General features: G+C 34.0%; 2 protein-coding genes across 4 annotated transcripts; both read left to right on the forward strand.

The window, feature by feature from the left end:
• Positions 1 to 612: 612 nt before the first annotated feature.
• On the forward strand, positions 613 to 3,461 carry LOC119074718 (G-protein coupled receptor Mth2-like). Its single transcript, XM_037181001.1, has 8 exons — positions 613 to 1,158; positions 1,225 to 1,381; positions 1,466 to 1,733; positions 1,809 to 1,984; positions 2,045 to 2,225; positions 2,344 to 2,529; positions 2,996 to 3,192; positions 3,335 to 3,461. The coding sequence occupies exons 1-7, from the start codon at positions 646 to 648 to the stop codon at positions 3,120 to 3,122; spliced, it is 1,608 nt and encodes a 535-aa protein (XP_037036896.1). The 5' UTR covers positions 613 to 645; the 3' UTR covers positions 3,123 to 3,192; positions 3,335 to 3,461.
• Positions 3,462 to 7,109: 3,648 nt separating this feature from the next.
• On the forward strand, positions 7,110 to 27,174 carry LOC119074775 (G-protein coupled receptor Mth2-like). Of its 3 annotated transcripts, XR_005087249.1 has the most exons (9): positions 7,110 to 7,993; positions 12,545 to 13,078; positions 13,151 to 13,304; positions 21,173 to 21,440; positions 21,569 to 21,765; positions 21,828 to 22,008; positions 22,367 to 22,552; positions 24,750 to 25,041; positions 26,835 to 26,963. XR_005087249.1 is itself a non-coding variant. In XM_037181059.1 (8 exons), the coding sequence occupies exons 2-8, from the start codon at positions 12,560 to 12,562 to the stop codon at positions 26,986 to 26,988; spliced, it is 1,635 nt and encodes a 544-aa protein (XP_037036954.1). In that variant the 5' UTR covers positions 7,112 to 7,993; positions 12,545 to 12,559; the 3' UTR covers positions 26,989 to 27,174. The 3 variants fall into 3 exon arrangements, 2 of the variants coding, with proteins under 2 accessions (XP_037036954.1, XP_037036948.1); XM_037181059.1 differs by lacking the exon at positions 24,750 to 25,041 and having other exon boundaries at positions 7,112 to 7,993; positions 21,593 to 21,765; positions 26,835 to 27,174; XM_037181053.1 differs by lacking the exon at positions 24,750 to 25,041 and having other exon boundaries at positions 7,115 to 7,993; positions 26,835 to 27,174.
• Positions 27,175 to 27,924: the final 750 nt, after the last annotated feature.

Below are 27,924 nucleotides of genomic sequence, written 5' to 3' on the forward strand. Positions count from 1 at the left end.
ATATGGATCGAATTTTCATTTCTTTTTTACTTTCAAGGATTTTAATCAATTAACTAACCCGACACCACATTCGAGTTCTCCGAATCGTTTGCATACTTTCAAAGATTACATCATTAAAGTAATGGCATACAAGAAATTTCGATGCGCGATGCATAGTTCAGTATTATCTGAACCTCAGTTTATTAAAAGTCGACGAAGATAATTCAAGTAGCCACTGTTTCTCGTAACCAGAGATAAATTGGTGTCACTATACATATTTGACTCTTTGTGATTAATTTGATGATAAATTTCTGTGGACTGATACATACAACTCTGCAGGGTTCATAATCACTGTGTGCTCTCATTTCCCATTTTACAGATTACAGTCTTAGCGATTTGAGTCATCTAGATAATTGACAAAGAAGTAAATTTTGGTCTCATTTTAAGAACAAAATCAGTTGTGTGACTTATGTGCTACTAAGGAAACATAATTTGCGAACACAAACAGTATAGTACGTTGGATCTAAGTCAGAGGATCTTTTGATTAAAATTGTGGAACAAGACATTCTGTGTCCACCTTTTAAGGAATAATCATCGTCTTGTAATTTTGTGTGGAGCATTTTTGTAAGACGATACGACAAGTAAAGCATTAAAACCCCCTCCAAAATGGCTAGACACCATGAGACGGTTTTCGCAATTCTTCTGATAATTGTAACAAAATCAAATGCTGATTTGGACAATCTAAATGTACCGTGCAAATATCTGGACTCGATCAACATAACAAATGGGATCAGGAATACTGATGACGACTCCATTATGTTCGAGGGCATTTCATATCCCAAAACATTACACGCAACTTACGATTACGCATTCATAAATGAATCATATCGACAACGAGAAGCGCCACACGAACGAGGTTGCATTTGTGCCATGGATCCATTAAAGCCATGTGTGCGAATGTGCTGTCCGCGTGGACAATATTTGACACCAGGTTTGAATGGAAGTTCTTGTGCTAAAAATGAAAACGTTTTCAATATGTCTGTAACGGTTTCCGATGGTGAAAGATTCTCGGAAGGAAACATTTTTGATTTTTTTAATTATGTGGTGGGAAAACCTTGCGCCGGTATTAATAAGATGGAACCAGCAGAGAGGCAAGAAGATGTTTGGGTATTATTAAAGGTGATAAATCATGATACATGAACATTTTCTGTAGAAGTCTATTTTTACTGTCAATTCCTAATCTAGAACGGAACTATTTTGAGGGGTGATCCTATAATTGAGACTTTAGACAAAAACAAATACTGTTTTACTGCCATGGTAGGCAGTAATGACACCTTCGAAACAACATTATTGACTTGTTTCAAGGAGCCAGATCGAACAAGGGATTATTGGGTTTTGTGTGGTGAGTGATAGCTTAAGACGAAATGACCATATTCCATTTTATGGAGAACACAATAAGTATTTTAAATGATACACATTACCACAGGAATGTTCATCAGCGTACCGTTTCTAGTAGCAACAATAATAGTCTATACCATTCTCCCTGAGTTAAGGAACGTGCACGGAAAATCACTTGTGAGCTACCTATGCGCATTAGTGGTTGGATACGTAACTCTTGCTTTAATTAAACTAAATGGATCGACGTACATCGAGCCAGTATTGTGTCGCACGATAGGCTACATAACTTACTTTGCCTTTTTGTCTGCATTCTTTTGGCTAAATGTAATTAGTTTCGACTTATGGCGCAATTTTTGGTTTGTACATTAAATTAGTACCATTTCCATTGCTCTGATTAATGGGTGTTCGACTGTTCTGTTCAAATTATATAGCGGTATTCACAGCAGACGAAGTAATACCCATGATTTGAAAAAGTTTGTCTACTTCTCGCTATATGCATGGGGATCCACTATGCTTATGGTTGCGATATGTATAGCAATGGATAATTCCCCAAGTGTACCAACCGATTTCCAGCCAGCAATCGGAATTCGCGAGTGCTTCTTAGGAAGTAAGTAATTCTATAAGGCGGGCAAATAGGTCTATGATTGGAAATATTTGAATCTTACAGCGTCACGATGGTCACAATTGCTGTATTTGTATTTGCCAATCATGATGATAATGACCAGCAATCTAATTTTTTTTGTGTTGACTTCCTGGAAAATTAGAAAAGTTCAAATGGAAGTGGAGAAAATGACCAATAAAGCGGACAGTAAAATTCATCGAAAAAATTTGGATAAGGAAAGAGCCAAGTAAGATTTACAAAGTTATGCAGTCCATAATTGTTTGGGCTGCCTTCAGTAAAATGGATGAAAAACTCAGATCTATTCGAAATGTATTAAGAGCGTAACAACACTTTCCATTTTCCAGTCACGGACTTTTTATGCGGCTATTTATAGTAATGGGTGTAACATGGTCTATGGAACCGATCTCATGGATAATTTCACCAGAAGGAACGTATTTCTATCCAACAGATGTGATGAATGCCATACAAGGTGTTATAATCTTTTTCCTGTTCGTGTTGAGAGCAAGAGTAAAACAACTTATGGTGAAAAGGTAATTTTTTTCATAATATGTTTACCACTATGACTGTGATGTCTTGAAGCATTACTGAGTCCCATCTGTTGGGTGGGTCAGATCCCTTGACTGTCTTAATAAATTTTTGTAATTTTAATGATAACTTAATTTTGATGGTCACAAAAACATCATTAAAATCTCTCATTAAAATATCTTCATTTCTTGGTACAAGCTACACACATTTCCTCCCATTTTACGTACATTTTCTGACGTACAATAAGGATTGAATGAAGATTCTCAGTGCAATTGAATTAATTAATAACAATTTACCAAGAAACCATGATGGCACATTTTGACAATATAAATTAATGAAAAATGTAGCATGATCCACATTTTTGTATACATTTGCACAAAAATGAGCCATCATTGGTTCATGGTAAAAAATAGACGTGAAGAATGTCTCGGCCAAAAATATTGCGCTAAGTTCTATTTGTCAACATTTTAGGTGGCAAATATGGCGAGGTAAACTACAATCGAAAAGGAGTGTAACAACAACACGAAACTCTGCCACCGGCGTCACTATTATGGACGACAACAATCATACCGATGTGGAAATGACGTCGAACAATTAGGGGTACACAAAAAAAGGCTATAAGCCTCGCCATAAGCACTATTTTGTCTGCACGTAAATGTTAAAGTTAAGTGTCCATTCCACTCAACAAAAAGTACTCCGTGAGAGGGCCGTGAGAGAGCAAACTGTCAAATAAACAAAGGAAAAATTTAAAAAATTCAATTTTGTCTCTCACACGGAGTACTTTTTTGGTAAGAGGAAACTAAGCATTAGCCTCTAAAGTCACCTTGTTGTCTTCTAATTTTAAATGATCACTCATGTGAGTCACATTATTTTACCTTATTATACGTATTGTGTTAATTAACTGAGAACTTCAGTCTGAAATTGTTGCATTACAAATTGAAAGGAAGATTTGCACATCCCATTCATATTTTAAAAGACTTATTGACGGTATGAAAGTTTTAGGTGGTCTTAGGTGTATTTAAAGTCCAGTCAGAAATTTTGTATCTTTTTAGTACAAGAGCAACGGACCACGAATTTTACGTATTTTACGTATTATAATTCACCTTTCTAGTCATGGACCTTTCAATTGATATTTAAATATGTATCTCTAACTAGACCACGAATCGATTTTTATCATCTGGAGATGTAATGTCAATTTCTTAGTTAAAAAAATTATATTGTGCTAACCACAGCGCTAGCTTCTTAAATATTAATGAAACCAACTAACCAAATACGTACAATTTTAATTTTGCCATATGTTCTAGAAACGTTTTTATTCACAACGATGACGAATTCTTGTTACCAATAAACAACCCATTATAATATTCATGTGCATGTACAGTACATACTGTATGAGTGGCATAAATGTTTCGGAAAATAAAAATACTTCGAAATAAATAACATCGCTTGATTAAGGAGTGTTTATACCAAATTTACATAAATTTTTTTATTAGACGGGGCGACCTTTAGTCCTTGTAGTTGTTTAGCATATGCTCAGAAAATGCTTGATGGGCGAAAAGAGAAACGACGAAAAGTGTCCCAGTTTTCTAACGACTTACATAGTCTTTACATAGTAGATCGTTTCCAAACAGTACTAAATCAATTACATTAGCGAGTATGATAATGACACTAAATTTAGAAAAAAAAACTGCGAAATTTTTTACGATCATCAGGGATACACTTCCGATAAAAACATACAAACGCTATATGAAATAAAGAAAATATTTTTTGGAGGTATGTATTACGAGTAAAACTTTTTGCTACCGACAACGACGTCATAAATGAACAATTAGCCCTGCACTTCAGTATTTCATTATTTGCGGTGCTCTATTTTATTGTGAAAAACTTCACTCTGGTAAATATCTGTTATATGTCCTCCCTGTGAAGTTAGTTGACAAAGAAAATAGAGCGCTAACATTTTGGTAAATTTACGGCAAACATACTAGAAATACAACAGAATTCCACAAAAAAAAAACATTACATGTGTTGAATTACCTTAGTTCAACGATAGTTCAACGATTCGATTAATAACTATCCCCTAAATGCCGTTGTGAAAGGCTAATGAAGATGTACGACTATTTCTCTGCATTGAATCGGTAGTCTCAATAAATCATGAAACTAAGGTTACCCCCATCGATATAATATAGGGTAGATAAGTAATGTCAAAGTAACTTTATGCGCAAAGATCACATGGATGTATGTGTAACGTAACTTACGTTTTGAGAAAGCGCGCGAAGTAATGTCATACAATAAATCTATTTATTGAACTCAAACTTCAAAATTACATTCGATGATTTACAAGTAAAAAACTTGGTCAAGTTTCGTCGTGGGAGGGAGAGTCCCCATTATAGACGAAGCATTGGCACGCTGAATGGCTATCGAGATCCGCTGAATTAGATAGCTGTGAGAACGACGATCGCCGGTCACGTCATTGAGCATCGGACCGATTTTATTAATCAATTGAAGGGCTTCGACTGACCAACAACCTAATGTTTCTACAGCAAACGCGTTGAAAACGTAGTTATTGGATTTCAGCTCGCTGTATTTAGTGTGCTTGGAAGACGATGCCAATTCTGCGGTTCGTCTTGCACTTTTCGATGAAATTCTCACATGGCTGTCTGCAAGTGTGTCCCAACACGTAGCGTCCCAGACGAGGTGCTGACCACGGGACCATGGAACTAGCGTTAAACCGTCTGGTCTCTTACCGTCGTTTCGAAAAAGACCCGGTGGTTCCAGTGTTGATGGAAAATTGATTGCGTTCAATGTCATACAAATATTTGAAAATAATTGAAACTCTGCATTTCTCAATTTCCTTTTTCTCTTCGTTTTGTGTTGTGATTCGTATTTTTTGCACTTGTATGTGTGCTATATTTCTGGAATTTCGTTCTTCGTGTCTCATTATCTACAGCATATTATATCGATGGTTACCCCAAGGAGTAACTATTATTAAATGTGAAACAAGGATATTGTGTAAATGTACAAAAAAATACGAAATATTGCGTGCGTATGAATTTCATTAAATATGGCTCATAGCCATACACATTTTTATGGTATAGTAATAGTAATAAAGAAAAAAATTAGCAAGGTGGAATGTGTTAACCGAAAATATGTTAAGCGATCATCTATACAAAGTGGTAGTGTTTACATTTTATATTATTAGCTTGACCTTTAAATACAAAATATAAATTTTTATTTTTGAATTGTTGAAGCGATTAGATCGATTAGATCAACAGAGTAGAATGGAATATTAGGTAGTCTGCATAGCAGATGCAGTTAAGAATAGAAAAGATTTTTAAAATTGAAACTGATACCTCTGGTTTTATAAAGCAAAGTCAAATTAATGAAGCATACAAGTTTTATATGGATCTATTGAAAATACTTAGATCGGAGGATGTAAATATGTTTTGATAAGTACCTGTGTAAGATTATTACTTCTGTCCTAACTTATTTCTACGAGATATGAACTTCATTAATTTAAAACTCGGCTTTAAGACGCAGTTTCTTACCAGAGACCACATTAATTAGAGCTAATCACTCATTTTAGTATTTGCCGATAACATATGACATGGATGTGCGTAAAGGGAACTGCATTACATGAGATTTCTAGTATTTATACACACATAAATACATGGAACGTTTTATCAGTCCCAGTTTCAATGTCGCGGTTTTTTGTTGGAATGAATTTTATGCGACATTGTTCTCTTACGTAGATTGTTTATTAATTTTGAATTAATTTTCGCTTGCAATCTCAATAAAAATAATTTGCATTTCGTGCTTGCATAGAAAACAAATCTGAAGTCTAAGCAACAGAAGCTGAAGTAATCTCGATTATATTTCAATGTATAATTACCCAAAACCTGATTAACTCACAAACGTATTTTTATCAACCATCCTACTATGGCTCAACATGAAACGTTTACAATGTTAGTCTAAGGACGTCGTATCGCAGTTTAGTTCCCAGTTTCATAGGGAAAGTTCTTACAATACCCCTTCACATTTTCATAGCCTCTCTTAGAACTCCCTTTTTGTTCAAAATTAAATGATCCCATGCCGATCTATACATATATATAAGACTTTCATCTTCTTTACGATGTGTAATTGATTTTTCTACTGAGAAATCATGTATCCAAAATCTAAACCATTCTAAGTATTCGCTTTTCTGTTTCGCGCCGAACATCTTGATCTCATAAATTTTATAATGAATCGAATGCAAATTCAAAACCTTCTTTAAGATGCTCACTGCAAGACGCTTATATACATAGACGAGTAAACAAACACGCGTAAAATTTACATTGAAATTTGCAATACTAACACAACGATAACCATGTCCGTTCCACTCAACAAAAAAGCTAAAGGCATATAAGCTGCAATGGTGCGAAATCCTATTTCCAACGAACGGTATTGTAATCATATCACTGTCGTATATATTTTTGCTCAAATAAGTTCCATATCGTCCGAAATATGGCTTACTCGCTCTAACCGTTTTTTTTTCTTCTTTTTTTTTTACTTTTTTTCAGAGAATGTGCTATCGTACGGCTTGATGGATGATTCAGTATCCTCAAACCGATGGTGTTAGTCGGATTAAAGTCATCAAATCTCGCGCACAAAACGTTTATAGTTTGTTTTGTACAAATCAAAAGAAAGATAAACTGAAAAATCCTCAAGTTGTAAATTTTTATCGTTCCATGTGGAATAGTGAAGTTAACATTTTGAGCAAGTGTTGCAGAATATTATACTTAAATTGGTGAATCGGTCTGTTATTTTCAAAGTATTATCGAAGCTTCTCTGTCGATATGTATCATTATTTTGCAATTGAAAGTGACACCGTAGTACCGGTTGAGTATGTGATAATATTTAAAGTTTAAATGTACTGGAAACTGGTTTTCTTAGTTCGATAGAAACACAGAGAGAGAAAAAATTGAAATTTACCAAAGAAATTGTTTAACAACAAAATTTTGAAACGATTTTTTTTCGCTGTTGTGATTATTTGATTCGGTTGCCTAACTAAATGATAAACACTATTTGTGAAATATAAATTTGCATAAATGGTAAAATCGTTACCTTTAACAAAATCCGTGCAAATCTTAGTGTAAATTAAGTCGAATACAATTTTATCGAATTTTGGTGGAATTTTATACGTAACGTCCACTCTAGTGTGTTATCTGAAATTTAAATTTTTATTTTGAATGTCGAGCTGGTGATTCAGAGTCGTTCAATATTATTGTTATCGAAATGAACTTTAGAAATACCTTCACGGTATGAAAAAAGGTGTCATCACAAGGAACTGTTCAATCAAAAATAAATAAATAAATCAGTGTGTGACTTTCACAGTATTTTTTGTTAGTAAAATGTGCTTAGTAATGTGTTGAAATGTCGACTGGATCGGAATAAATTGTTAATATTGTACAAAAGGTGTTTCGTAGGAAAAAGGTTGGTCAATTTATTTGTACACTTTTTTACCTGTTATGTACTGTACTTTGCACAAATATAACAACTGAGCAGAAGATGGGGCGTGTTGTTTTGTATGGAAATACACTTGTTGATTTATCGTCGCCTTAGTTATTATCAGAAACAATGAAACGATTTTAAATTATGAAATTGACTGATGTTAGTGCATTTTAAATCGAATTTTTGGTTTAGAACAGACATCAAACCAAAGAATTGTGTTGAGGAAAGAAAAATTCCCTGAGGTGACTGAGGTGGTAATTTAGGATTTCTGAGAGTTCAATATAGATTTTCGTAGTAATATAATAGTGGGATTGCTCTCTTTGTATTTACCTACAAACTTATGCACACTTCGGTCGGGTTAGTTGAGCTATATAACTATACTATTAACCATATTTTTCCTTCATTGTATCTTCAGCTTAGTCTATTTGAATGCTGGGTGAATCAGTGGATATGAATTTAAATAGTTATTTACGTAATGTCTTAAACGATTGATTTTAGCCAATTTCGCGAGTTTTTTTAGCGTGAACGAAGTTTTTCCTCATTGTCCTCACTTTCATCCAGGAAATAGTATCTTGTGAACCCAGTCGTGAAATGTTGATCTGATCAGCACTAGTCCTAAGTTTTCCTTTCGAACGTAGCTAATGAGGAAAATCAGGACATATGCTGAGAAATATACCATTAAACGCTCACTGATATGAGAATATCGTGAATATAAGAGTATATCAACGCTGCGCTTGTTTACTCTTAGTCACTTTTCATTTTGAATTTTCAGTGGACTTAATTTGTTCTTTTAAACATTCGTACTATAACACACATTCCCAATGTTTCAATTTTGTAACCATATGATTCAAAAGCTTCTATCTAAATATTAATAAAGTTATCCCGTATTTTCCTGGATTTTCCAGCCAGCAGGACATGCGCCGCTTAATGACCTTACATTATAACACGCTGTTATGACGACGTTAGTAATTTTGTGTTATTCGTAGACGTGTAGTGACAAGCTAAGAAAAATTAACGTCTTTCTAGCATGCATTGTTGTGGGATTCCCATTATACAAGTACTCAATTTTTTGTTGTCCGCTTTAATTTACAAAGTTGTGATCATTTGTTTGAAAAAAAAAGTATAAAAAACGTTTTGTTCAATCGCTGTAAGAGAAACATTTGCACGTCGCGCTTATATGAGAACACCAATGTATAAATGTTTGTTTTGCGTTTTTTCTTCTCATTAAAATAGAACAACAAGCGATTTTCGGATAGAGTCATAAAGTATTGTCTGAGAGGCTACACTCGTAATTTAGTTAGACAGTAACAATAAATTTGTTACATATTCCTGGGATCCGAACTTTATTTTCCATTACTAATAACTTTTATGAAAACTATTTCCCATTTAATAGTAGATTACGTATCTGTGGGAGCAAGTTTCCATTTAATGATGGAAAATGGATACGAGGGTGACACATTCATCCGAGTAAATCCATTTTCCATCATAATCCCATAGGTGCGCACGCGACAAAGCAAAATACTGAGTTCAATAACAGGATATTACGTAAGTTTGTTGTTTTGGCAAGTGTGAACTTTCCGGAACGAGCCGAAGGCGAGTGAAGTAACCACATGCTTGTGCACGGTAACTGTATTTTCACCGTCACAAACAGTTACGTAAAGTATATTTTACCTTGCATAAGCATGTAATAGTTTTCTACTTGCTACATGCGTCGAAAACCGGACTTTTCATGTTTCAAGCACAAGCATGTAAAATCCATACACGGGATAAAAATCGGCTTCGCCGAGCGCCGAGGATCAACAAAGTTCACACGAAAACTCTACTTTTCATCTTTTTATTCATAGTTAGGTAAAATAATATTTCATGCTGTGATTTCCCAAACCAATTCTCTTGTTTTCTCTAGTAATATAATAAGCTATTCGACCCTAGAAAAATCAAAATCTCGCGACATAATTCTACTCTCGTCAAACCAGATGAGGTAAATTAACCAAATTACCCATGTAAAATATAGGTGGCATTTCGAGTTCCAGGCTTTAAAACTATGCCATAACTACACTACTTGACATGAAAGTTTTTCGTTGTAACTCAGGCTTGACCTTTCCTGTACGACTTCCACTTTTCTTCTTGGGAACTGTTTGTAAACAATTAAAAATCAATTCTTTCGAGCGTATTATGAGGAACCCCCACTTTTTGGGAGGCTATTGATGTCACTACATCGATTTTATGTTTTTTTGGGAGGCTATTGATGCCACTACATCGATTTTATGAGTTTATGCTGTTCGTTAATTTATATTACCACCATTGGTTTGTTGTGCAAAAATAAAATGTGTGAATGGACAAACAAAAATTACAGAAGCTCATAAAAATTAGCGAATCTACATGAGGAAATAGCAAATTGTCACGAATATTTTGTTCCTAAAATGATATAACTTTGCGGCGAGACAGGACATATAAAATTATACAACGTAATGTGATTCCCCATACCAACTGCCCATTAAGAAATTTGGAAGTACAATAAACATACTTTAGACAAATAAACAAAGTCATTGCTAGCAGCCACTTTATTACATTGTTTTCAACACGCGCGTTTCACGGTTCCATTTGTATTCAAGATTTTTCCATCGAATCTAAATTCTAACTACCTAGTCCACATTGTACAAGCTACTATACAAAATAAATACCGGATTTTTAAGATAGGCACGAAGACACATAAAGTTTGTGAATTATCATTTTTTTAATGTTTACCGTCAAAAGCCAGCAAAGCAATGGTATAGTTTACAGAGGAAATCAATACACAAAACTTAAAAATTAACAGGTATGTTGTGATACGTACAAATGTACGCACAATAATCGCCTTTAATAGCCTGTTGATAATTCAAATGGACGTGTATGTTAGTCGGTCGTAGCTAAATGTGTATACGATATCTCAATGATATGCATATCAATTTGGGATTTCAATAAAATGAATTCAACAGCAATTTATTTGCCTAGCACTCGATTGTATTTACTCATTTCCAATATCAAATTTCAACATTTGCCACTAGTTCCACATTATAAAAAAAATATGGACGGGGCATCAGGCTGGAAATTATTTTAATCAATCAATTCATATTTCAAAAAGTTGAGAGAATTTACATTTTCCTGTTATGCTGTAAACATTGCTGTACAGAAAGATAAGATTAACCCTCGTGAATACGTGAATCAAATACATTTCTACATAGAGCAATAGTTAATAATAATCGCAACGTAAGAAACTGATAGGTATAATATACGCTGGGTAACAGGAAGATAAAAGATATCAAAAAGTTACCTTATTTTAGAGATAAGATTAAGAAAATACAAAAAAAAAGAATCTATTGATTTGGTGCAAATAAATATCTTATCTTTTGTTCAGTTTTATTTTTTTTTTAGCATTTTGAATTTACTTTAAAAAAAATAGGCGTTCTCACCGTACCAAAAAAATATTTTTTTTATGAGCAAGCTGGATTGGATATAATGAGACTTAGAGTTTTTTTTTTGTTATAAAAATGTTGCGATCTCCAGAACCAGATATAAATACTTGACCAATTCGTGAAATGTTTTATTATAATTTCAGAAAATGATGTCTGCTCAATTTCATTTTGACTTGTTAATGTTAATGTACGTTCAAGTTGAAGAGGCTAAGAATAACAACTTTTATCGTCCAGACAATTTCTTATTTTTTCTATATCCTTAAAACAACAGCTGCCAACGAGGTAAATACTGTGGGAAGTGTCAGCTTAAGTTTTGCTTCGAGATTCAAACACATCAACAAAAATTCGATTTATCGATGCCCTAGCCACATACTTACAGGGCAGTAAACGTTTGGTGCCATTCAAAAGTTAAAAATAACTTTTTATGGGTTTTGTATGTATACGGCTTATCAAATCAACCTGACCGTTTAAAAGGCGACTATAGTCTATTTTAACGTACGCTTAAAATGACAACGCACAATCGCCACCGTCACGTCATGTAGATTGTGCCAAGTTGTATATTATAGATATAACGACCAAATTTAATTTCTTTTTCAAAATATATAAATCTCTCATGCATTGATGTTAAAAGAGAACTCTGATATTTGTCACATCAATTTCTCGTTATAAAAATTAGATCAAATTTTACAATGGGCCGCGAAGTGTAAACAGAACACTTTCGCTGAGGAACATTAAACTTTTTCACAAGAAGCAAGTAGGTTTAACCTATTTTCTTCAATGAAATCGCAAGAAATAAAGGAAATTCACTTACAACGAATTTAAGCCACCCACTTATTCTATCTATCTATCTACAACGAATTTTATTAGTCATGTCGCACTTGCGAGTCTGATGATGTTCACAAGACAACATGACCTTATTGTTTATTCTCTTACGATTTTTGATAGCAATAAAATCTGACCCAATCACGATAACCGTTGATAAATGGCGACAACTGCAGAAGAGAGTTATATTATTAGCATTAGATAAATTTGACTCAGCGACTTTTATTTGATCAATTCGAAATGTTTTTATTTATTTTAGATCCAAAAAGGCATCATGGCTATTCGACAACGTCACAATAAATACTTCTTCATCACCGTAGCTGTAGTGGTACTAGTCTTTGTAGTAAAATCAAATGCATATTTGGACAACTTAAATAAGCCATGCAAATATCTGGACTCAATCAACATAACCGATGGAGAGGAGAATGAGGATGATGGTAGCATAACGTTCGAGGGAGTCTATTATCCCAGCTACTTACACGCCGTTTATGATTACGAATTTGTGAATGAATCGTATCGACAGCCGGTAGCTCCACATGTGCGTGGATGTACGTGTAAACTGGCGCCGTGTGTACGAATGTGTTGTCCACGTGGACAGTATCTATATCGGACTAATTGCTATACAAATGATAGTGTATCTGACTTATCTGTGAGTGTTACAAGTGACGGACAGAGCTTTGAAGACGAGAAAGTTTTTGAAATTTTTAATTATGTCGTCGGAAAACCGTGCCACGAAATCAACCCGATGGAACCATCAAAATATGCGGACACTGATACCTGGGTATTGTTTCGGGTGAGCTATCCGTATATCGTGATGAGATGGAAAACAAATTTAATTGAAAAATTGATTTATTATGACTTCTAGAACGGAAGTATTCTATTGGGCGACCCGCCATCCGAAATGCTGAGCAAAAATAAATATTGCTTGAATCCCATACAATACAACGATACCATCGAAATATCGCTGATGACATGCTTTATTCCAGCTTCAGCTACCAAAGATGCTTGGCTTCCATATGGTAAGTCATAAAAATGCAACTTATAATGAACTCGTTAAGAAATATTTTATTCGAGACGGAAATTTATTGTTGTAGCAAAAAACATTAAAACGCCCACATGTTAGTTAGTTGATAGAAAACAGAGTAAAATTTGTTGTCATTCGTCTACCGATAAGACAACTCCGCGTCACTCACAATGAAATGAGTATCTTTGTTTTCTATCGCATTGTACGCAATTCGAAGCAACAGCGAAAATGTAATTCATTTCACGATTACGAGCATAGAATTGCATGCAATCAAGGTTGCAATATGGAAAATATAGAAACAGAATAGCTCTTCCCATAATTGTAAAAGAACTTCCCGATTCAGTGTCTTCCTTAAAACTTGACTGATTTTAAGCAGGAACTATTTTTGGTGAAACATTTTCCCAAATTTTACCAAAAAATGTTTTTAATGAAAATTAGGAAAAAAGTGGGAAAAATTAAGAGAATTGGTCAAAATATGGGGAAATGTTTTTTCGAAAATAGTTCTTCATTTTATTAGCGAACTTATTAATGCGGTTCTATTGATAAGTTCAACGACCAAAGTGCTGAAAATGGACTGGAGCTAAAATTGATACATTTTTATGATACGTTGGTATACGAAGATATGCACTACTCATACGCATCGCTTATTTGTGTCATGTCTCGTTGCTATTCTGAAAGAATTTTTTTTGTAGAAAACTGTAAACAATTACATGAACTTCTAAACGTTAGGCAGACTATGCAGTGATTTACCAGCCAATTTCCATCAACTTTTCATGCTAGAAGATTAGAAGAGTAGATTACGTCCTTGTTTGGAACATTTTATTTTGCTAAGTGTGGCGTTTGTAGCTCGAGACGAAGGCGAAGTGAAAAGATCCAAACAATTACTTAAGTTATTTTACTCACTAAGCCCCCATGAATTGAGTTCTAAATGACTAATTTACCGGGGACTCAGTGAGTAAAGAATTTTATATAAAGTCCACCTCACAGTAGAGCAAGCGAACCTTCAGCCACTCGATATATAATAAATATTATGTACCTGAGTCCAAATTTTTATTTTGACGAGTTGGTGAACCCCTTTAACCGAGATATCACTCAGGCAGTGACCTAGTTATTATTTTAATTATTATTATTTCATCGTTCTTTTAAACAGGATATGCTAATTCGATGAAAGAATGTTGTACATCCACTGTGCTCTATTCTATTTTACAGAATACTAAGAATCAAAATAACAGCCAAAAATTAAACAGCACACGAGTATGCAAAATATGATGAGTCTGCAAACTTGTTGCTGTTTTTTTTCTCTCGTTATTTAGAATTTTCTAAATATTTTCAAGAGCATTGGATCGCTCAACTCATCCGACATTTACTTATAATATTTCTTATTAACTTCTTAAAAGTCTGTGTAAAAAAATATCTGCTCGTTTCAACAAAAACGAACAATTCCATTTTGTTTGGTGGTTATACACATTTATCGTATAATAACATCACTCATTCGCACAACAAATTCATTCGTAGATGAAGCGCTAATGAATAAATATGAGCTTTCTTGTTCTCTAATTAAACTCGTTTATGTCTTTCTGCTATTTACATTCACTCATTTATGCTTAATTGGAGATCGAACTGTGGAGGATTCGGTGCGCATATAAAACCAATTGTATAATGTAGCACTGTCTGGCTGTTTGGTTCCAATCTTCCACGTTCAACCTATATTTTGTGTATATGTTATTAGTTTCCCCCTTATTTATTTTATCGAAATATATTTGCGGATACGCGCCATCCAAAAATCATTTTCATAATATTTACTATTTGGCATGCTGATCGATTCAGATATTAATTTTTATGTGATCAGTAAAACATTTATTTTATTAAAGTAAAATCTTGGATTTCAACGAACAAAGGAATGTTTGTTAGTGCTTGGTGCAGATACTATTATATGGTGTATACTATCATACATCGCGTCATAGAATTAATTAATCCCACACCACATGGCTATGGCTAACCTTATACCCGTACAGAGTATATATATCAAGCTGTGAAAATCCTAATAAATTTTTTTAATTCTTTTTTCGTACTTCTGCAAATAGTGCCATTATAATGGTGTGATACTCACGTGCCACATTACGTGTAGATTAAGCATTTGATTTAATTACTAAAATTAAATAAATTTCTCAGAGTCGCGTGAATGTTTCACCAACCCCTAAAATGTAACTTTTCCGGACAAGAGTTTAGCTCCCGGATTGGGAAATGAGTAGACCGATTCACTTTGATGCAAATTGATGCTTGAGGTAAAACATTATAAGACAAATTTAGTACGGAACTAAGCCAAAAATGCTATATGCCATTACACCAACGATAAAATAAAAACATTGCGGGTGTCCATGGCGTTCCATCTGAATATCTCACCATACGATCTTCTTACTCACCGTGACCTATGCTGGATGTTCAATTATTTTTGTAGAAACAATGTTTACTTTGTAACAACTTATCTGTGGTCAAATTCATTCCAACTGTAATTCACACTGTGAATTTCATTGTCTTTCACTGTATTTACATAAAACAGAGTAAAGTTCTTCGTATAATTACATTTCATTATCATATTTTTTTGGATGCTTATTCAGTAGGCAAAACAATAAGTAAAGAACTCTCTCACCATTCCAAATGATGATGTCATAGATAATTTGAAAATATTGAACTATGGTAATTTTTCACAAGTTAAGTGTGTTTGTGAGCACATAATTTGACTATAGATTCAGATATGAAAACCTTCATACCACAAATTTCGCTAGTGATCTATACATTCCAAAGGAGAAGAAATGCTTGTAGTAATAAACAAAAATCTTTTTACAGAGGACGTCAGTGAAGTTCAGATATGAGTAGATTGTGGAAATTGTTATCCTCACTACCGCAAAAATCAGCGATGGCACTACCTTCGAGACGGTCTTTTGAGTTGCGAAACTTGAATATCAAAATCATTTGTCCATGAAAATATTGTTCGATGAAGTGACAGAAGTGACCGACTTGCCGACAGCGTCAATCATTGATAGCACGGCAGAGTAAAATAAACCAGACAGGGGCGGTTCATTTTCGAAACGTCAAATAAGGGACCTAATACATTGTATGAAAATGAACTCAAATGACGTAAATTGAAAAATTATTCAGGTCCCTAGTCAAATCAGCGCTCCTGCCTGGTTAACTTTACTCTGTCGTGTTGATAGTCCTGTGAAATAATGCTCAAATCCGACATCTGTTCGTTTCAGCTGTTTTTCAGTTGATCTACACGAAGCTACTTATTCGCCTTTATACGGTTTTACCACTGCCATTAGCGAGATCATGTTACATTTTTCCCGAAAAAGATGATAACTAAATTTCATTGACGTCCTCTGTCTCCTGTACGTGAAGATTCGATGCATTGTGTGGCCTTGTTTGAATAAGTACTAGAAACGATTTGTACAACACATAAACACCGGACGAAAATTACACATATGAATGAACATCTCTGACTCATTCCTACCATTTCTTTAATTTATTTACCAGACTGCCAGACAAGCTATTTATTATAAAGTGTAATAAATAAACCATAAACACTCTTCATTCACAAAAATCACGTAACGAACGTATTGTAACTCTTATTCAGGTTTTTAACTTCTCGCAGCTGGTTTTTAAATGCCAATTAATTGTTCTTCCTTTTGTAAAATGATATAAGCTCAATTCTTGTAAGCGCTGCTAAATTTAACAACTTATCAGTTAAATTGATCCGATCAAAAATGTTGTGTGTGAGCTAAAATAAATGTAACGATCGATAGATAAATTTAACCGAATTTTAGAGTTAAATTTACCAGCTCCATTAATTGCTGACGGGAATTGGGCTATTGTTATTGTTGGTTTATAAGTAAACAAAATCCGTAGTAAATTGTAATTTGTTATCCATCCAATTTTTTTTTTCAAATTCGTATTCTGTTAAGGTGGTGCTTCATATTACTTTAACGTTTAACCTCACCGCAATTTCACATATAGACATTTGGTAAAATTCTCAGTTTGGGAGCGCAAAACTTTTGAAAGAAAGTAGTTCTAAATCAAAGTCTCTCTTTTTTACCAAGGACACCAAAAACCTGGTGGCGAAACTTTAACGTCACACTAATTTACATACAATTAAACCGGATGTCGAATCAAACCATGACTTCCGTCGAATTTACAATCACTATTTCGGTATTCTTACGAAGTTATGTGAACTAGTGGTTCAGAACTACAAAACACTTTGTTATAAATTTGTCAAAATGTTACCACGAGTAGTGCAACAAAAATACTACACTGTGTGCTAGCTTTTTAAAACATATTTGATAGATGTCACGTTCAACCTAATTTCATAATTGGAAATAACTGAAATCAATCAATCGTAAGTCTGTGATATTGCAGAGCTCATATTGATGTGTTTAATTCATTAGACAAATTTTCCAATAAGTAGACAAATACTCCAACCCCTAGCTGCTATATTTGCATATAAATATAATATATCATCCGCGACATTACGTAACCTTTACAACTTTCCGCTCATAATGTTAATGTTTTTCTTCTTCAATTTGTATTAATTTATACATCAGCAGCAATATTTTTAATAAACTAAAAGGATCATTAATTTGAAATACGAACCCATTTAAAAGAATTTGCTAATATCATGGATATTGAATTTATTGAAAATGATAATATTTTATAATTCATTGATTAATGGTTCAGCTTTAATGTGGCACTTGAGCGTTTGCGCAAAGCCAAATTCTTACACAAACAATTAGAGATGCACAAATTTTCACGGACAGCAAGCATATCGGATCTATCACTTCATTTAATCAAAAAGTATATTCACGAGATTGATTTCCAGTCTTTTACTTCATTTTTAAAACGTTCGGTGCTAAATGAGACCACATTATCTGACTTAGCTTGTCAAGACTAAGACGACTATTGTGAAGCCTAACTTCTCCTCTTATAAGTGACCAATTTAAATGTTATTTATAACATTAGTGACCTTGGGTACAGTCAGTGGATACTGCAGCTTTTTGCTTTTCATCCATTTGCGATTCCTTAATTAAAGCCTAAGACTTAGCTCGAATGTCATTGCCTGAACTTTCATTAGACGCATTAGACAAAACCAAATGGAAGTCGCAAAAGACGCATCAGTACCATACCATAAAAATCCAATATTTTATTTTCGAGTCATATTTGCAGAAAAAACTAATTTTAATAATTTTTGCCTAATTTTGAACAAAATGCAGGACGTCCAACTCTTTGTACTGATGCTGGTATTATAATAAAAAATTTACCAAATCTATTTTAAGAAATGTTGATAACAGTCAAACGAATATATTACACTACAGGAGGCGAAACCAGTATACTCTCATGTGTTTTCCTTATTCCACATTCGCGCCAATTTAATTAATGAATGATTTTCGAAAATTGTCAGTATTTTTTGTGTAAAGCCTAATGAATGAATGAATGATTATAATGTAGTAATCCCCGTAACAGGATTCGTGATAAAAATAATTCTTGAAATTAAAGTTCGCCGAAGTCTATGTTCGCTTTATACACAAAATAGAATGAGCAAAACATTTTCTTCAGAAAAATATTGTTTAAACATTGGCTAACACAATAAGCACCGGATATGATTTTTTTCGCAAGATTTTTGTGATAATAAATACTACAGACATCGGCTATGCCGGTCAAATGCCCTTTTTGGTAGAGACCGAATACAAGATCGAGTCGATTTAAATACAGCCTCTATAGCAAATGTTATAATTTCTCTCGATGATTTATTGAGAATTAATGGGACCGATTTTCCTTTGTTTAAAATATTGTTCCAGTATTTTCTCCCAACAAATATTATCATAATATTGAATTCCGAAAAGTTATTTTATTCACAAACAAATGATTAAGAGACGGAACCTCAATAACCACAATGAATTATATCGACGCAAAATTCGAAATTTACGTTAGTCAAATGGGCGAGTAAAATAGTATAAATTGTAATAATATGTTGATGATAAGCCACACATGTATGCCGTTTGTGATTCTATAAATTTTAATGCAGAGAAATAATAATTTAGATTACTAATAACGTTTTTCTGAATTCGATCGAAAAATGGAAGCCATTATGATGAAATGAAGCACCTAATTTGCTATATAAATTACCCTGATTACTCATTACAACACAGCCACTTCAAATGTGTTGCCTACATTATATTTTCATTTACATGTGCAAGTGCTAAGCAAATAAAACGCCAATTATCTTCGATATTGTCGATATATTTATGATGATCAAAATGTGTATTTTAGATAACTGTGTGTGAGGTTGGTTTTTTGCCATATGAATGGATGTTTCGGATTTTTTTGGTACTGCTAAGATTCTGCACACAACGATGTGTGTACACACATTTCCAACATCGGATGCGATTCCAATTTTGATATACATTTGCTGTGGTCTTACCCATTTTTTTTTTGTCAAATTTTGTAAAATATTTAATTTTAATGAGAATAAGCAAAAATATTTTTCTGAAAGTGACTAGTGCTGCACCTAAATAAAAATAATACAAATCTCACTTCCGGACATACAATTTTGTCTTCGAATATCAGATAACTATCCATCTTATCTTATCTGCTTGATGTTGAACGGAAGCTTCGGTTGTAACATTCATTATCGATGGCGACTAAAATATTATCAATAAATTACCCATTGCCCAATAAGTGGTGATTTCCGTCATGTTGAATATATACGCAAAAAATGGTCAAAAGAGATCGATAGGAATGTCTCTATGATAGATTTGAATCATCTCTAAACGTTTTAATATTACTGTTTTACTGACAAAACTCTAAAATCCCGAAGTTTGCACAAATAATCGAGATATTTACAAAGCTTTCGCATCCTCCATATACAAAAATTCAAACCTACAATCGCTAAACCGAACTGATGTGCATACGTAATTTTGCACCAGCTGGTCCCATTTGGAATTGTATGTGACCAGCTGGTGCAAAATAACGTATGCACACCAGTTCGGTTTAGCGATTGTATCACTGAGTTAGTTACTACTAGCGCTGCAGTAGACAAAATTATCATTGTTACGTTTAACTCGGGAAAAAATTAGAAAGTTTCATTTTCATGGGTGGAACAACACCATCGAAATGAAATTTCCAACTTTTTTTTCCTCTGTGTACAATAGCTGTTTGTTCAACGAGGGAAGAAAAGTTGGAAATTGTTTTTCTAGGGCTTTGTTTGTGTACAGAGCGTAGCGAGGGCTACAAGTCCAACTTTCCAACTTTTTCCTGAGGTATACTCAACGTTTTCACAACAAAGGCATCCGAAGTTTCAGCGGAGGGAAGAAAATGACTATTTTCTCGTCTGCGTTGTGAATATTACTATTCCTAACTAGTGTCAGTAACGTCATTTAGGAAAAACGTTATTATACTAACTCGTATGTCACCACCGGCTCGTGCTGGAAACCTCTCGTTCGCAAAAAAAAAGCCTTTTAGCATTCGTTAGGAAGATAACTATTATCACCACCTATATCCAAATCATAAACAAAGACTTACTATCCAGACTATTGCTTAAAAGAAAATTTATAGCATCACTTTTAGATTACATGTTTTGCTCCAAAATTATTATTTTTTAATAAATTAATGTGTCATCGTTTAATAGAAATATAGAATCACTTTGTTAGAATCATTAGTTTGAGAAAACTAGAAAACTAAATTTAGATCAAAACTTATTTTACTGTAAAGTGAAAATAGAACCGTGAATTCGAATTTAAATTGAATTTCGCAATTGATTCAACCTAAATTGAATGATTTAAAACATTTTGCTCTAAATAATTCTATTTACAGGAATGTTCATCAGCGTACCGTTCCTTGTCGTGACAATACTGGTCTACACCATCCTTCCCGAACTGAGAAATGTGCATGGTAAATCGTTGGTGTGCTATTTACTCGGATTAATTGTTGGCTACATAACACTCGGTTGGATCAAATTGAATGGATCGGCCTATGTCGAACCGATACTGTGCCGAACATTGGGCTACGTTGTCTATTTCGCCTTTATATCGGCATTCTTTTGGCTGAGTGTAATCAGTTTTGATTTGTGGTGGAATTTCCGGTAAATATGTTCATTGGAGCTTAATCAATTGCGATCTGTCATTTCTAACCTTTTTTCTTTTTTTCTCTGTTTCTGTTTTCATATTTTTCATTTAATTTTTATGAAACAAAATATCAATAAAACTAAAGACATTTTGTTGCTCTTGTAAATAGTGGCATGCACGGTATCAGCAAATTTGCTGATTTGAAAAAATTCTTGGTATATTCGGCATATGCATGGGGTTCAACAATATTTATGGTGGCACTGTGCTACCTAATGGACGCTAGTTCCAACATTTCATCGAATTTCCAACCAGGAATGGGAGCAGAAACGTGCTTTTTGAAGAGTAAGAATTGTTAACTAGTTTTTACTGGCATACAATTACCCCAGAACTGTTCACTTCCGCAGAGGCTCGACTGTCTGAATTCTTATATTTGTACCTGCCAATCATTTTGATAATGAGCTGCAACTCCACATTTTTCATATTGACAGCATTGAAAATACGTAAAGTGCAAATGGAAATGTCAAGAGTTACTGCCAAGGAGGATAGCAAACGGCATCAAAAGCATTTGGATAATGAAAAAGCAAAGTAAGTTTTTTGATTGGGGTTTTTGGAATCATTTTGTTATATAACAACAGAACCAGCGAACAAAATTTCGGACGCGAAACATGGTCACGGACACAAATGTAAGTTTCGACATAGTACAAAGACACCACTTTACCATGCTGTGAAATTACACTATCAACAAACTGTTTAAAATTATCAGACGCATAACTGAAAGCATCACTGACTGACATACTACTTAAAAATTTGATTTATTTCCAAACGAATTATCGGGAAACGGATTTAAAAATCATTTTGAATTGTTGATCAGAGTTCTAATTTTGTGAACATATGTGCCTCACCATGATAATCATTGATTGAATATTCTTTTCACCCGTCACAGATTTGGACTGTTCTTTCGACTATTTATCGTAATGGGTGTCACGTGGACAATGGAAGCGATTTCATGGATAATATCACCAGGTGGCTGGTATTTTTATGTAACCGATTTAACGAACGCCATACAAGGTGTCGTTATATTCTTCTTGTTTGTAATGAAACCGAAAGTAAAAGAGCTCATCATAAAGAGGTAATTTATTCATTCAATTTTCAAGCGAAACGTCCAAACATTTTCTCAAAAGAAAAACTGACAACAAAAATAACAGAAAATCCAATAATTCTTTCCAGTCGTATCTTTACGATTGCACGAGACAAACACCTGTTGACACTTAATACAGATAATAAATAACATTTTGTCGGTTTGTTTAGAAAATGTGCGGAAAAACATTCTCATAATTTAGGTGGGACGTGCGAATGATTTTGAAAAGCATTTTCGATTCTGATGATATACCTGACACGTTGGAATTCGATTCTTAAAATAGACAGTAAATTGAATAGTTTATATGCGTTACAAGCGTATGAAGTCTATTTTTGCCTACCATTTAACTCTCCTTAACGGCATAGTTTTCAAGGAAGCAATCGGATTCCACCGTTGAAATTTTACTTAGTTTGGAAAAGAGTTAAGATAATCTGCATCCGAATTTTTATGTTTGTGGTTGAACTGAAACCTAAGACCAAGGAAGAATCTATTTATGAAAAATTCTCTGACCATTACTTCGATACTCTTCGAACTCTTTTGTTGAAAGGTACTTCCATGACCGAAATGCAAGATTCAGTGGAAAAGAGGTGCCGCCACGGTGTGCCTGAACCAAATTTAGTAATTACAAACAACTTTTGTTCGAAGGGTGCTTTCCGAAATAATTAATTAATTTTGATTAAATTTGGTTCAGGCACACCGTTGTGTAGACTTCGCCCGCTAATAGCATCAAAGCACATTTTCAAGGCGTTTACATCAGGTTTACATCAAGCATGAAAGATATTTGACAGATGGCTCATACATTTTATGTCAACATTTTTCAATTATTCTGCATGGGACTATTTTTTAAAGGCACACAGATCGTGTTAAATGCATAAAAAAAATGCTGTCAAAATCAGAGTTTACATCAAGATAATGTACGAGACAAATGCAAAATATTTTTCATGCTTAATGGAAACTCTGATTTTGCAAGCATTTTGCATGCAATTTTCATGTCTTCCAACTGTGAACTCATCTTAAGCATTTTTCACAAAGTCTGTACTTCGCTCACTTCGTATAACGCTCACAACAAGGAAGACAGTGTGTCACACCCTTTTCAAGAACACCTTTATCGGTTTGTTATGTAAACAAATATTTTTTTTTTTTAAATTACCGACAAACTGGTTCCATTACTTAATTTAAATGCGAATATTTTTGGTCAATGGCCAACGATTCAAATTCCACAATTTAACCACATTAAATAAATGATAAATATGGGATCGTAGATGCGAATGCGAATGAAGGTTGCAGCGAGTAAATATTTGCATTTCGAAACTTGTTACAATCAAACCGTGAATGTCTGTATAGCCTCGCATATACAACAATAATTTGTGGAGTGGACTAACAAGATAATACATTGAATGAATATCATTTAAAATCATCGATTTTGTTAAAGTAAGATCATCCGTGCCATGTTGGTCAAAAGTGATTTTTTCCAATTTCATTGAGAAATTATTCAGAATATCTTTTTGGAAATTACCTGTTTTATTGTCACTTGCTTAATTAATAGGCACTTTCGTTGGCTCTATAATATGTCAATTACATCGTGTGGCTTTGATGATGGACTAAGCTCTTGCTGAAAGACTCGGATTTTTATTAAAAAAAGAATCATTTCCTGTGAGTTGGAGTCTTTTTCCTTGTAAACTCGGTGGCAACTAACTCTAATATTACTTTATAAAAGTTGCAAGAGTCGATGTTTTAATTGATCAATGTTCTAGCTTTAATCGGAACTATTTGTCATCGAAGCAAATCCCGTGTGTCGAATGAAATAATGTCGGTGACCCTTTTCTTAATTATACACAAAATATTTGACGATAGTCAATATAATGCTGTACAGAATTGCATTCGTTTTTATATGTTGTTAAGACTAACAATTATGCGACCCAAATGGAAGCATTATACAGTTTAAAATCAATCGAACAGTGATGCGTTCGAATGTGTGTAGTAAACATTACAAGATAATAAATTGGCCGTTTCCTTGGAGGGATCATATCCTCGGTCAGACGAAGTTTTAATAAAAGAAATGCACGTAGATTGAACAGACGTAGAATATAAGAAAATAATTAACGACACGCGCACAAAAGAATAATCGTTATTTACAATTGGATGACTCCACTCTTTGATTCTAACAATCTTCTTGGATTATGTACAGACTTCATCAGGTGTATAAGTTTTATACTGAATCAACGTTCATTGATAAAGCAGCAACAACGTATGCGTCTAAGCCCAGATGAATAAGAAATCTCAGGAATCTCAGCAAGATTACTCGAAGCCGATGACATGACAAATTTATCGTTATTATAAAATACTCTACATGTAATTAGAATAGCTCTAAGCTTACAAGAAAACATGGATTTAATTCAAATCGATTCGAACGAAATTATGTTCTGCCCTTCGAGAATGCGAAAAATGAAATTTTAGACAAGAAAATCGATAAAATTAAGGTAAAACGATATACTATTTTTGGTAATGGTGACTCTTCGGTGAACATTGACTAATACAATTTTTTTTTCTTTGTTATTTACATCCAATATTACTAGTTACGGTCTTTGTTTGGTGATGGAATTCTACCTCTTTCAATTAATATTCTTTTTAGAATTTAGTGACGCACCACCGTTGATTTAATATTAAGGGTTCTGGTGGCGTTCTTTTATTTAAGTTTTTATAGCAGTGCAAGTTTCACGATTTCGTAGACTTTTGACATAAAATATATGGAAGAAATGTCAAAAGTTCACTAGTTAATCTATACGCAAGGTATGCATATCCAAAGTTCTGAAAGAACCTTGTGCAGATCCACGGCAGAGTAAAGTTAACCAGGCAGGAGTGGACGTTTGACAAGGGACCTGAATAATCTAGTAGCCCTATATTTTTTGCAAATAAAATTTTTCAATTTATGTCAGTGTTCATTTGAGTTCATTTTCATCCAGTGTATTAGGTCCCTTATTTGACGTTTCGAAAATGAACCGCTCCTGCCTGGTTTATTTTACTCTGCCGTGGCAGATCTGTATAAAGCGTTATTTTAGTTTGACTGGAATCGCATTCGAGAATGCAGGAAATTTGAGCGTCAATGTCCAATTGAAAGCAGTAACGTTGAATTATAAAACAATAAAAAAATCCAACTTTATTGAAAAAATTCGATTAGTAGTTGCGAGTCTCAAGTCGCGACCCTAGTCGATAAATCGGTGATCAGGCCCGGATTGGCCATAATGGACGACGTGGGGGAACACGATGAGCCTTTTGCTTTTTTTACATGCAACTTGTGCCGGCATAAATTCACTTTTCTTTATTTTAAAAACTGATATGTAGGCTTCTGATACGTCTGAACTGGGTAAACTGTAACACGGGGTCGGGTTTAACATTTTCTGCAAATTAGAAAAACTTTGACTCCCTGATTGCATAGTCTATTAAACGTTAAGTGAGTGCCTGCACTTCAGTTTGCAAAAACGTTTTCAATTCAAATCAACGCCCATTAAGAGTGAATCACCGATTTATCAGTGATGTTAATAAATCATAATCGAAGTAATTCGTCAAAATGTAATGCCCTGCATGGTATTTTGCTTTTATCGTTCGGTGTTAGCATACATTTTTAAGTATGCGATAATTTATCACGTTCAAATCTCTGATATAATCGTAATTATTCTACATTACATCGTGCCTATAAAACTGGTGCACTGATTGTCCAAGATTCAAGAAAAAGTATCGCTAGGGTAAACTGCGTAGCTAAGAAAACATTAAAATTTTGATTGTAGAAACCAACGCAGCTGCGCTTCTCTTATCTTTTCTATTGACACAATTTTCAAATCACAAATCGTCAACGAAATCCACAAAATATCTGTCTTAAAATTGACCACTTTGAACCACCTATCGACCAAATTGCGTCTGTTATGTAGACCCTAACCTATTCTACCTTTGAGTTACTCACTAATAGTACCTAGACATCCCATCGAATTGTTGAAACCTGGATTCTATAGGTTCTGTTGTAATTTTAACTAGACTTTAAGTTACTCAATAAGAAATGTAAATATTACCTTCAATCACAACGACAACTAACCCCATGTTCTTAAAAATCAAAGTAAATAACCAAATTTTACACACCAATTTTAAAGGAAAACGAAACACTTGTGGCTTATTCGTATAACTTTTTATATTTCGGGAGCACGGTGTACATCACAATTATTGCTTTTAAACTGCACAATAGGTACGAATGGTTCGAATGAAACATTTTCTAACATTACAGATGGAACATTTGGCGTGGAATATCATCGCCGAGGAAGCAAGGAACGATTTCAACCAGTGGCACAACACGGACATCGACAACTCGAACATCTAATATAACGTTGAACACGATCAAACCGAACGAAGTGGCACTGATATCGGATGTGAGGGATTAGGGGAAGAATTGATTACAATGCGTCTGTGTGGAATTTCAATTATAATGAAATTGTTTTCTTTGTGTCATGCCTATTATATTTCCACCAAAGATAAATATTTAAACTCTATAAATTAAGACTTGTCTACCTATGTAATGTGTTTTTACTCTTTTAAACTATTAAAGCACCAGTATTTGTGTATTAGAACAATTGTGTTTGAAATAAAAGATGGATTCTAGAATAGAATGAACGAGATGCCGAGAAACTTAACCTACCTAGAGATTTGGACTCATCAATCCCCCGTTCTCTGCCAGATAATCCGAAATGATATATTAATATGGAAACTAACCCCGCTTGATTGACCTTGACTTTCAGCAGATGGCTACTTACACAGCTCTGCTAGCAGTGCTGTGCTAGTTATCATAGTTCATACTACAATGTAGAGCTGAAACGATAATTGTGATTTAATTTGATGATTTTCAGAGCTTTCAAGCTTTGTTCTTAGAAGTTTGCCTTTTATGTTTGAAGCTTTCGAAAGCTCTTTAAAACCAGAAACAAATTGCGATACAACAAAGGTTGTATACTGTTGGGTAGATATCGTCAACATAGATACGCGCATTTGACACCCAACTCGCGTGGGAGGGTGATTATTTTGCATCAATTGTACTTGTCATCATGTGGGTCCCCAATAAATTTTATGCTGTCGTTAACATTTACAAGTTCTTTAAAATTTGTAAATAGATCAGTCTTCATTTCGAAAAGTTTGTAATCCAACCATCAACGATGACATTTCCATAACAATTTTGACTACATGATTGGTTGAAGAAACGTTAAAGGCAGAGAGTTATACTGGAGAGGTGGAGCTAACGCCCAGTCTTTGATTTAAAGTATATAACGTCCAAATAAATGTAAAGTCAAACTTAGACAATTATACTTTCATCCATAGAGAATCCTAAC

The sequence above is a fragment of the Bradysia coprophila genome, chromosome III (genome assembly GCF_014529535.1).
Source record: "Bradysia coprophila strain Holo2 chromosome III, BU_Bcop_v1, whole genome shotgun sequence".
Classification (NCBI taxonomy): Eukaryota; Metazoa; Arthropoda; class Insecta; order Diptera; family Sciaridae; genus Bradysia; species Bradysia coprophila.

What these genes read in the sequence shown, in the direction of transcription:
- LOC119074718 (XM_037181001.1), top strand. Translation starts at nt 646, where the DNA reads ATGGCTAGACACCATGAGACGGTTTTCGCAATTCTTCTGATAATTGTA. An exon ending in ATGTTTGGGTATTATTAAAG is followed by an intron (nt 1,159 to 1,224) that starts GTGATAAATCAT and finishes TTCCTAATCTAG; the next exon opens with AACGGAACTATTTTGAGGGG. An exon ending in TTGGATAAGGAAAGAGCCAA is followed by an intron (nt 2,226 to 2,343) that starts GTAAGATTTACA and finishes TCCATTTTCCAG; the next exon opens with TCACGGACTTTTTATGCGGC.
- LOC119074775 (XM_037181053.1), top strand. Translation starts at nt 12,560, where the DNA reads ATGGCTATTCGACAACGTCACAATAAATACTTCTTCATCACCGTAGCT. An exon ending in AGAAACGTGCTTTTTGAAGA is followed by an intron (nt 21,766 to 21,827) that starts GTAAGAATTGTT and finishes TCACTTCCGCAG; the next exon opens with AGGCTCGACTGTCTGAATTC. An exon ending in TTGGATAATGAAAAAGCAAA is followed by an intron (nt 22,009 to 22,366) that starts GTAAGTTTTTTG and finishes CACCCGTCACAG; the next exon opens with ATTTGGACTGTTCTTTCGAC.